Source organism: Oncorhynchus nerka, linkage group LG9a (assembly GCF_034236695.1).
Source record: "Oncorhynchus nerka isolate Pitt River linkage group LG9a, Oner_Uvic_2.0, whole genome shotgun sequence".
Classification (NCBI taxonomy): Eukaryota; Metazoa; Chordata; class Actinopteri; order Salmoniformes; family Salmonidae; genus Oncorhynchus; species Oncorhynchus nerka.
Genome location: NC_088404.1, coordinates 61102520 through 61114531, shown reverse-complemented (window position 1 = coordinate 61114531; position 12012 = coordinate 61102520). Strand labels below are relative to the sequence as shown.

At 40.8% G+C, this 12012-nt stretch overlaps 1 protein-coding gene and 1 long non-coding RNA gene across 7 annotated transcripts in view; one reads left to right on the top strand and one right to left on the bottom strand.

Moving 5' to 3' along the window:
- Positions 1-382: 382 nt before the first annotated feature.
- On the top strand, positions 383-960 carry LOC115134820 (uncharacterized). Its single transcript, XR_003864390.2, has 3 exons — positions 383-468; positions 731-764; positions 849-960. It is a non-coding gene; the product is annotated as an uncharacterized LOC115134820 (long non-coding RNA).
- A 7046-nt stretch (positions 961-8006) lies between these two features.
- nap1l4a (nucleosome assembly protein 1-like 4a) overlaps positions 8007-12012 on the bottom strand; it is a 61951-nt gene continuing 57945 nt past the window's right edge. For 4 of the 6 annotated variants that reach the window (XM_029668801.2, XM_029668806.2, XM_029668803.2 and 1 more), the window contains exon 14: positions 8007-9753. In XM_029668801.2, the coding sequence (XP_029524661.1) occupies positions 9715-9753 (39 nt within the window). In that variant the 3' untranslated portion in view covers positions 8007-9714. Of the gene's footprint in view, positions 9784-11561; positions 11601-12012 lie in introns of all 6 variants that reach the window. The other 2 variants (XM_065022742.1, XM_029668807.2) reach the window with 2 other exon arrangements.

Here is a 12012-nt window from a genome sequence, read left to right as displayed (position 1 = left end):
GCACTAACATTGGCTGATCCCATAGACGCCAGAAGCTATCTTCAACTTCCTTCAAACTGCATGCAGACATAAAAATGGTATCCATGAGTTCACTTGACTCTGGGTAAGTAGAAAAAGGAGTTGTCGTGTTCCATAGGAAAACAGTAGTGTTTCCAGTAGTAATATGGTTTTTATTACTTGATGTTAGTAGAAAATAAGTAGTCAAAACACTACAGCTTTACTACAAAGGCTTATCAGTAGTATTTGTTTTTAATTGTTTGTATAGTGAATAAGTAGTCAAAACACTACAGGCAGACTACACTGGCTTTTCAGTAGTGATCAGTAGAGTTATGCAGCTCGTGGCTGCACTTCCTGTGTTCATGACCGCAGAAGAAGACGAAACAGGACGTAGTTGGTTGTTGTTAGCTAGCTACTGTTTGACGTTCCCGAGTGGAATCATCTTTCATAGACCTTATGCTATTACCATCTGTAAGTTTCACTTTCCTTTATGTTTTATGAATACTTTCATGTCATTGTTTAGCCATTTATATAACTTTTTACCATGTCAAAAAGATTGTTAGCCAAAACGGTCTCAGCCGTTAGCCGTTGTCATAGAGACGTAATGTGTTTAGCCTAGTAGTTTACTTGCTAGCCCCATTGAAATGTAAGTACGTGTTTGTATGCAAAGGTACAGTATTTTCCTATTAGTATACTTACCCATTCTACTTACCTCTTTTGACCTGCTGCCAAGGAGGCCCTCAACATAGGACTGGAGGCCATTGTTGGTAAGATGAACATTGTTTATCAACAATGTGTATGACTTTTAATGGCTTAAGTTATAATTGGATGTCTCTTGTGCTTTTCTAAAGAAAAAGTTTCGTGGTGGAGAAATGTGGCTGCAACAAAAAAGAGGATCTGAAGATAGTTAGGTCAAAGCTGGATGAAGACAAGGCCTCAAATGGATTAAAAGTGTTGTAATTAAAGAATTTAGTAAATGTAATTCATTTAATACAAATAAATTGCACTTAAGTTTGTATAAGCTTATTTCTTGTTTGATGAACATAGAGGAATTGAGGAGCAATGTGGATTTTTTAAGTAGTAGATACCAAAAAGCTCAGTAGTTACACAGTAATCATGAAGAAATCATTATTTCATGATTTGAGTAGGAACTATTTAGTGTTCACCAGTACTGAAACGTCCCAATTTATCACTCATTACTACTAAATTACTACATACAGTGCCTTCAGAGAAAGTATTCACACCCCTTTACTTTTTCCACATTTTGTTGTTTTGCAGCCTTCATTTAAAAGAGATTCAATTGAGATTGTGTGTCACTGATCTACACTCAATACCCCATAATGTCAGAGTGGAATTTTGTTTGTAAAAAATGAAAATTGAAATGTCTTGAGTCAGTAAGTATTCAACCCTAAATAAGTACAGGAGTAAAAATGTGCTTAACAAATCGCATAAATTGCATGGACTAATTCCGTGTTCAATAGTAGTGGTTAACATGATTTTGGAATAACTACCCCATCTCTGTACCCCACACATAAAATGATATGTAAGGTCCCTTAAACGAGTAGCATATTTCAAGCACAGATTCAACCACAAAGACATGGGACGATTTTCAATGCATCGCAAAAAAAGGGCACCGATTGATGTAAAAAAAAAGCTGAATATCCCTTTGAGCATAGTGAAGTTATAAATCAGGCTTTGGATGGTGTATCAATACACTCAGTCACTACAAAATATACAGGCGTACTTCCTAACTCAGTTGCTGGAGAAGAATAAAACTGCTCAGGGATTTCACCATGAGGCCAATTGGGGATTTTAAAACAGCTACAGAGTTTAATGGTTGTGATATGAGAAAACTGAGGATGGATCAATAACATTGCACAAGAAGCATTGCCTGAGGTGAACCATGCCTTGAACAAAAGAGATCTCAGAAGACCTAATATTAAGAAATGTTGACTTGCATAAAGCTGGAAAGGGTTACAAAAGTATCTCTAAAAGCCTTGATGTTCATCAGTCCATGGTAAGACAAATTGTCTATAAATGGAGAAAGTTCAGCACTGTTGCTACTCTCCCTAGGAGTGGCCGTCCTGCAAAGATGACTGCAAGAGCACAGTCAGAATGCTCAATGAGGTTAAGAAGAATCCTGGAGTGTCAGCTAAAGACTTACAGAAATCTCTGGAACATGCTAACATCTCTGCTGACAAGTCTACGATACGTAAAACACTGAACAAGAATGGTGCTCATTGGAGGACACCACGGAAGAAGCCACTGCTGCCCAAAAAAACATTGCTGCACGTCTGACGTTCGCATCATGGTTTGGGGCTGCTTTGCTGCCTCAGGGCCTGGACACCTTGCTACCATTGACGGAAAAAATGTATTCCCAAGTTTATCAAGACATTTTGCAAGAGAAGGCTATCTGTCCACCAATTGAAGTTCAACAGAAGTTGGGTGATGCAACAAGACAACGACCCAAAACACAGAAGTAATTTTGACAGTATGTTGTCCTAAAGAGCCATGCAAAGTTGGTAGAATTGTATTCAAAATGATTTACAGATGTTATTGCTGCCAAAGGTGCTTCCACCAAGTATTGACTCTGAGGTGGAAAGACAAATGCAATCAAGACATATTTGTTTATTTGTAATTCATTTAAGAAATGGTGTGTCAGTTTTCTTTCACTTTGAAGGTAGGTTGTGTAGATCAGTAGGAGAAAGTAATAAAATGTAACTTTTTGATGTAATGTTAAGGCAGCAAAATGTGAAAACTCTGCAAGGGGTGTGTAGACTTTCATTAGGCACTGTATGTGTGTATGCCTTCCTGTGTGTTTGTGTGTGTACTCATCCCTCTGTGAGTGTATATTCATCCCTGTGTGTGTGTCAGTGCTGCTAGTGGCGATATCTGGTCTCAGAGGTAATGGGCTCTTTAATACGCTGTCTGTTGAGGTCATTCAGATGTGAACAGAGCTGGCTTCAGTAGCATAAAGCACCTTTATACTCTATTCCCTGTCTCTCTCTTTGCTCCCCAGTTTCCGACCCCAAATACAATCACGAGCACACACACCGCCAAAGCTCAAGTGAAGCATTGCCAGATGAACCTTGCTGCCAAAAGCTGAGGCTTAACTGTGATGATGGTTGCAGCTGCAGCTAGGAGGAACACAGGAAGAATACACCCTTACACTTTCCTGGCTGATGATGAGAGGAGGGGAAATACAGGAGAGTAAAATAGCTAGGGTGTATCTCAATACTCTAAGAGGGCTTCCCCTCCATCTGCACTGAATTGGATGAGAAAGAACTGGAATGGTGGAAGGAATGAAATACCCGGTATAGGCCTTCATCATATTTCCACATTGTGACAGTTAACCTGGATTGAGAAAATAGACAAGATCCCTTCAGTGTCTCTAGAGGATAAAGTGTTGAGTTAACCCCAGGATTGGCAGACTGCCCAGACCAATCCCAACACAATGGCCTGGGTGACCTAATAACCCTGTAATTTCTGACTGGGCCACTCCTTAAGGCTTGGCTGCGCACGCACGCACGCACACCACGCGGTGGCAAACACAGACACGAAAATGCACACATTTTTCAGTCATCTCACACAGACTAACTCAAACACATTTCCATTGTAAACCAAAACACACACACACACAAACACCTGATGTGAAACCACATCAAACTAGTGCATGTAAGAAGCGTGAGATGACTGATCTCCAGGAAGACAAGAACCTCTGTCCTCTTTTCTCCTTTACTGGGACTGAATGAGCTCTGGTCTGATTGGAGGCCAGCTAGACCAATGGAGCCCTGACCTGTCTCACTCCCAAATTACACCTGGGTCGTGTTCCTTAGTTTCCCTCTGTTTGGTGCCTAACTGAAACAGGCAGGGACGACCTGGACCAAAAATGTAGAATGTTTTCCTTGCGTGCCCTAATAAACACAACGGTCTAATTCATGGGATGTGAGTTCATACCATAGTTCCGGAAGCGTAGTAATGACATATTTTTACCTGAAAAAGTCCTAAACTGGCAAATGTCTACCGACTAGACTAGTGCAGCCTCACGTCTATAACGAAAGCAATCACTCACACTGCAATAAGAGAAGGCAAAGATGTCTGTTTTGTCTCTAGAAGCTCCAATCTAAATCCTCAGGCAGATTCTTAATTTCCATCTCCTCGCCTGGTTAGTGACTGGACGTTATTAGTCCCGTAGCTCAGACACAATCAGGCTTCTTGTTCCTGGCCTATCTACCACCAGTCCCCCACACCATGAATAGGGCCTTGTTTACAACCTCAGATGTCAACCCAGAGTAAGAGAATGGGGGTTTCAGCTTGTGGTTGGTTGGCCTTGGAGGATTGAGGGGACGGAATGTAGAAATCCCCACTCATTCTGTCCAGGACAACAACCCTCTTACTCCCCTCCTCCCAACTACCTCTCTTCTGGTTAGCTTAGCCAATATTAACACTGTACAGCAATGCAGAAGTCTGTTGCTCATGGAACTTTTGACGGTAAGAATCAGACAACGATCCAAAATAGAGTGAAACTGGGCGGTATCGGAACTTTACAATAACAAATGCTTGCCCGGATGATATTTTTTCTCCAAACACTTACTGTAAACGGTTACTATTCCATAGCCTAACTCAGCTTTTGTAAAGATAGTGTGTAGCACCAAACACACACACTTATGCAAAATACACAACCTCCACAAACTTTCAGGTGTTTATTGGCAAGGCAATTATCACTTCAAGAACCAGTCCTCACTCTGCAGAAAATACAGGTTTGGCACTTCACCCATCCATCTTCAGATATTTCTGAGCACTCAAGCCATTATCTCCCAGAATGCATTGGGGGAAGTCTCACAGAGGACCTTTCATGCCTATTATATCAGCCAATCAGAATTAAGAGATTCCTGGCATTCTAGATGCCTAGCTGTTTGCCAGATGCATTGCTAATTCATCTACACTGGATACCAGTCTCTTTCTGCTTTAGTCAACTCCTTTGTCCTCGGCTCTTAGGCCACATCTTGATAGTCTAAAGTGGCTTCCTCTGCTAGTCTTCTTGGGGGTAGCTGAAATCAATATGGAGATTAACAAGCATGTTCCTTCATATTAATTCAGGTGGAAACAAATGTCTGCACTGGCAACCATCCACCATAGACTTCAGCTAGATCTTCTGCTTTCTCCAATTCAGTAAAGATGAACAGGCGACTAGGAGGAAACCATTTCATACTATTGAGATGCAACCATAGTTTGGGGGGGTTCAATACTTCCACTACCTTGACAGTCAAGACCGAGACCAGATGTGAGTGTAATTCAAGTCCATGATTGTAATTTTGTCAGTTTGATTTCAAAATGTCCAGTATTTCTGTGTTCATATTTCAGAACAATATGTGGATTCTTTAGACATTCAGAATAGTGAAAAAATATTATTTTCAATTATGTTCAGATTAATATCTTCAATTTTTGTTGGAAAGGGTTAACACCAAATGTGGGGGAAAAAAAGATCTAATCAGGAATTTTCTTCGCTGGTCTCTGGGGAGATACATCTAGCCAGCCATTGGCTGGGCCATCAGAAGCTAGACAAAGACATGGTCACTGTGCAATAGTTTTCCCACTGTCATTTAAATTTTTTTAACTAGGTAAGTTAGTTAAGAACAAATTCTTATTTACAATGATGGCCTACCGGGGCACAGTGGGTTACCTGCCTTGTTCATTGTCAGAACAGCAGATTCTTACCTCCTCAGTCTCAGGGATTAGATCCAGCAACCTTTCGGTTACTGGCCCAATTCTCTAACCACTAAGCTACCTACCGCCCAAAAGACAGTTAATGTAAACTCACCCCATTCCGTACAAATGTGCACAACTGCAACATTCATTCAAGCGAGCCTACAAAGAAAACTAACGGGACTGTAGAGACTGTGTTGACTTCAAAATCGGGGGTGTGAACTACGTTTCTATTCAAGCGTTGATTGATAAGGTATTGGCTCTATAGTATTAGAGAAAAGTTGAAAAAACAGACCCTCCGTTACATCGTGACGTGTCATGTCGTAACGTACAGCACGCATAAAGCAACTATTTCTGTCTTACAATCTCGCTCCACCCAGGTGTAGCACTTCTCTCATCATTTAAAAACAAGAAACAGACAGTGACGGGGGTAAGGGGGGGATACCTAGTCATTGTTTGCATCGTCACTGTAAGCGATCACCATTCTCATAGCCACTGTTTACTTCTGAAGATCACTTTAGCACCGCCCTAAAAACTTGATTCAAATTTGACACAAACCTTCGAAATATGTATGTAATGACACATTAAACTCTATATAGTGTTTTATTTACATTTTAGAGGCGATAAGGTGATAGATCGAGTGAAAAAAAGCAATTTTCCTTCTCACTATCACGCATTAGTTTCGCTTCCCCACCCGCCATTTTTTTAAAGACCCAACGGCGCTCATTGCCTTGTTGAATTATGCATAAACGGGCAGCGTGGGGGTCATGTAATAGATTCTGCTGGAAAGGGGAGAAATTGTGCTTTACAATGGTATTGACATTACAGTTGATCTGGAAGTATTACGTTTTTGGGGCGCTAAAATAGGGTCAATTGTACGGACCAAGGCAATGTACAAAAGTGAGTGAGTTTACGTTAGCTTTTCTTGTCCCTTTTCAAGAATAACTTTCAACAAGTTAAGTTCCAAATAATCATCTGGTGAGTGGAACGGTTTTTATTTTTTTGCAGGGTGCTTGCTGTTAGCCATCTCTTTGAAAAGAACGCGTGTGAAACACTGTTGCATTGAAAGCGGAACTAAAAACATTTTAGCAACATGAAATCTTAATCAAATCTGTTCATATACACCACCAGAAAGAATGACACTTAAAAAAACATGATAAGCGACCAATTAGATATGGTCATTTTCACAAATTCTTGTTTGGGAATTACGTATACTAAGGCATTTACAAAAATTCTATAGCAATAGTGTGAACAATTAATAGACACTGTAGTAAATAAAAAATTGTGATGGTCTAATTCTACAATGCTTAAACCTCATCAATCTGATTGGGTGGGCCTCTTTCCACCCATATGCACCTGATGCAATCAGAGCATGATGACCATTGCGCATCACAAATAGCCTACTAACCAAGACTTCGGACTACTTTTTCCAATACCTGGTTCGGATACCCGTTGCTGTCCCAGTTAGCATTTACTTCTTTCCTACCCTACCGGCTACCCATGTCATTCTTCTGTGAGCTGCTCCATGCCAAAATCAGTTGAGAGCTGAACACTCTTGCTGCCTGCAGATGATATTCAGTAGAAACTAGGCTGTGTGTGCAGCACGCATGTGAATATGATTCACATTTTGAGATTGTGTAGGCTACTTTGTGCATGATTACTCTATTGTACTGCATAATTGATAAGTCGTATACCTCAACCACACTACTTTGGTAAGCATCAGTAGGGATTGACAGGTTGCTGCCACAAACTGAAGGCCTACTACAGGTTAGCCACTGCATAAACAGGTCTATAATCTTAGCCTTTATATCTGTTTAAACAAAGGATTATGTGTGTGTGTATATATACATCCTGGCAGAGCGGTTTTATTTATTTAATTTTCTAGTACAAATGTATCCGACACCGAGACACTTTATATGTGGTCTCGAGACCGGTACTATTTTTAAAATTTATTTATCCCGTTATTTTACCAGGTAAGTTGACTGAGAACACGTTCTCATTTGCAGCAACGACCTGGGGAATAGTTACATGGGAGAGGGGGATTAATGAGCCAATTGTAAACTGGAGATTATTAGGTGACCATGATGGTTTGAGGGCCAGATTGGGAGTTTAGCCAGGACACTACCAGTAGATCGCTACTTTATTCATCACAGAAGGGACATTTCATAACACCTGCATGTGTAACTCAGAGCTTAATGTAACACTATTCAGTGGTACAATTACTTTAAATGAATGTATATCAGATATTACCCACCCACTGCAATAAACATGGCTGGACACACAAAAACAATTAACAGAAACAGTCTTGTCACACAACTTTAATAGAATATTAACTAATTCTGTACAAATTGAAAATAATATTGCGCAAGTAACAAATTGTGAGGAACCAGATAAGGCCATTTCTAGCACAAGGTCCAATTAGGTGGGGAGGATGAAGACGTCACCGTGGCTTCAAGAGATCGGTCCTTTCAAAAATGAGGGCTCTACAATCTTTATTAAAAAAGAGGGGATATGTGTGGTAAAGCACTGTAACGATGACCATTGCTACCACGCTGACCACCATACCAACCAGCATCGATGTGCTGATAAGATCAAGTACATGGGCAACCGGTTGTCCCACGTTTGGGGAGACATTCTATAGACAAATAAGCATTCTTAGGAGAGTAATACATGTTTAAATGTCATTGTATGTTAGCAGGAATATGGACAGAACATGTTTGGTGGTGGAGGGGTTGGATTGGGAGCCTTCTGTAACGATGGGCACCATTTATGATGACTGCCACAACACCTCAACCTTCTCTGGCCCAATTCCAAACTTATACACAAACACCCTTATTTCCTTCCCCTAACATATATCCGAGGACTGGATAGGTATGTTTTATATTCTACTAACGTTAAGCTTTACATTTTACCATCTTGTACTGCTATCCCTTTTCTTGTTTAGTGTGCTGTGACGATTTGTAAATTGCACTTTCAAACCAAATAACCCTGTACACGTATCCGCAGTATGGTAATAACTCCACCTAAACCTCTAAAAGGCAGGATTGTTATAACATCAACTATATAATATCTGTTATATTGCTTAAACCTACAAGGTCCTTTCAGATCAGCTAAAAGGGACAAATAAGGAATTAGGAACGACAGGTTTAGGATCATGCCATCGTTTCCAAATGTATTCAAATGGCTGGCCATGAGAAGTGTAGCCATATTTAGTTAAGCCCTACGAGTCCGGGCACAGTCAAAGCAGTAGTATGGCAAGACATTTTCAAAACGCTTAAAACCATCTCACATATTAAAAAATACCATTTGGCAGTATAAACATTTCGTTAGTCTTGCAAAGCCTAGGAAAGAAGGGACAAATGTTTGTTGGGCATTTGCATGGTGAATGAGAATGGGCCTTATCTATTGTGGGTGGGACCTAAAATACTTTCCCATAATGCACCACTTCATACAGCTCCATGAAACCAGAATAAATAGTCCAAGGACATGAACATTAGAAAAGAAAATCAAATTGAGAGTAATACACCGTGTATTAAAAACACCATAAAGAAGAAGAAAAAAAAAAAAAAACTTGTCAGCAACCCCAGTGATGTATTAAGTCAAACCTGTTCAGCAGTTTCCTGGTAAATTAACACTTATCTTATTAGCCTTATAAAACCCTGAGTAACTTATTTGTGAAAACTAAAGTTTGGGTTAAATTTGAATATTCTGAAGTTCTCGGCAGTAGTCACCTACTTGTGAAGTAGACTAACTCTACGTTGCCATGGTGAATTGTTTAAAGTCCAGGTCACTTCTTAATTGGTTATGAATGAAGCTAAAACAGAGGGCGGGGGACAGGACAGCAGAAAAATGGGCATGCATGTATTAAAAACACTGTTTGGTTGTGTTCTATTGCGTTTGTATGAGAGTTCATAAGGGGCGGAGCCAACAGGGGCGGGAAGACCTCCTGATTGGATGAGGACTGATTTGAGGGACAGCAGCACCTCGGCCAATCTCCCCTGGTCACCACGGTTACTGCTGTTTGCACTCGGCAGGCTGGGGCTCTTCTTTCTGAGGGGAGGAAGGAGAGAGAGATGAGAGCTGAGGGGAAGGTTTGAGGGACAAAGACGGCAGAGGGGTGGGTGAGGTTGAAGGAAACAGGCAGAGATAGTCAGCTAATTGAACTAGTGTCAAAAGAACAGATCAAGCCAAGAGGAGAAAAAGTTACGAAAGAGAGCGAGAGCGACGAGTGAGAAGGGTGACTAGGGGAGAATCTCAATTGGACTGGAATAAGTTTTTGACCAAGTAATGAGAAGAGAGTTAGCCTTTAGTGAGACACCGGGTACTACTTAAGAATAAAGGATAGAGCGGTACAACTAAGAAAAATAAACATATTGGAAAGATTGAGTGAAAGCAACAGGGTTCTGACCGGGTTGTGAAGAGACGGGAGTTAACCCTCTAGAGTATACCCCCTTATTTTAGACACTAAACTATTATATATTTTACACATGTACACATTGAACAAAAATATAAATGCAACAATTTGACAGAGTTACGGTTCATAAGGAAATCAGGCAATTTAAATAAATAAAAGAAGCTCTAATCTATGGATTTCACATGACTGGGCAGGGGAGGAGCCACTGGTGGGCCTGGGAGGTCATAGGGCCACCCACTGATAGCCAGGCCCAGCCAATTAGAATGAGTTTATCCCCACAAAAAGTATTACAGACAAACACTCAGCTGTCAACTGTCCGAGTGGCTGGTCTCAGACGATCCCGCAGGTGAAGGAGCCCGGATGTGGAGGTCCTGGGTTGGCGTGGTTACATGTTGTCTGCGGTTGTGAGGCCAGTTGGCTGTACAGCCAAATTTTCTCAAACGGCATTGGAAGCGGCTTATGGTAGAGTAATGAACATTCATTTCTCTGGCAACAGCGCTGGTGGACATTCCTGCAGTCAGCATGCTAGTTGCACGCTCCCACAATTTGAGACGTCTGTGGCATTGTGTCTTGTGACAAAACTGCACATTTTTAGAGTGGCCTGTTACTATCCCAGGCACAAGGGGCACCCGTGTAATGATCATGCTGTCTTAATCAGATTCTTGATATGCCACACAGGTAGATGGATTATCTTGGCAAAGGAGACACGCTCACTAACAGGGATGTAAACACATTTGTGCACAAAATATTTGAGAAATAAGCTTTTGTGCATATGAAAAATGTCAGATCTTTAATTTCAGCTTATGAAACATGGGACCAACACTTCACATGTTGCATTTATATTTTTGTTCAGTATACTTCGATACATTTTTTCAAACTGGTGCCAGGCTCTCTTCAGACTAGTCTTGAGGCTCACATCTTCGCAGAGGGGTCACAGTGTGTAGCCCAAAAGGTTCAGATGCTACAGACAGAAGTTGCAGATCGGATGTACCGTAAGACCCGCAACGCTTGTGGGGATCGTAGAGCAAAATGGGGAAGACCATTGTGTTCACCATCTTTCCATAGAGCGGTCATAATAGTTTGTGGGGTAAACCTTTGACGCTACAGACGTTTTCATGGGAAGAAGGATTTTCGGGATGTCTCATGGTCTGACAAACAGATGCAGAAGGGTGACGTGGATTGAGGTGCAGCCCATGCAACAACAAAAAACATCTCCATCTTAAACAGATTTTTGATTGGGATTGTTTTATTACGCTAATTACATTTCCAAGGGGCAGCGGGCATCGACTCTAGGGGGTTAAGCTTGACAACAGAATGAAGGATGGAGTGATGGATAAAGAAATGTCTGGATAGAGAAAAGGAGAAAGGTGTAGATGGAGAGAGAAGTGAGCCAAGACAAAAATACAAAGTACAGAATGCAGTGTCATTTTAATTTCTCCCTTACCTAGAAATGCATGGGGTGAGAATGAATGATTGCTTATGCCTGTAATGGGAAGTACAGGGGGAGGGGAGAGACAATAACAATGGTCAGGAACAAAACCATAGGGTTATTCAGATAGAAACGCAATATACTGACGGGGAGTGATGATGTCGGATCTACATTATGCTGTAAGGCCATACACGTTTAATTTACTGTATAACAGAGACCCCGCTTCACATAAAAGTAAAAAAGCCAAATCAAATGTTTCACTTCGTCAATGTAATATTTGGGGTTCGGTTTAATCGCAGTGAATCGTATCATGGTAATACATTTAAAAAATAATTTGTGACTCATGAACAGTAAAACATTTGGTTTTGCTGTAACCTTTGTGTTGCTGCAAAAACATATTTTGTAGAATGATTTAAACATTCAATTGATTGTACATTGCAACTCAATAGATGCTAATAATGGTCAG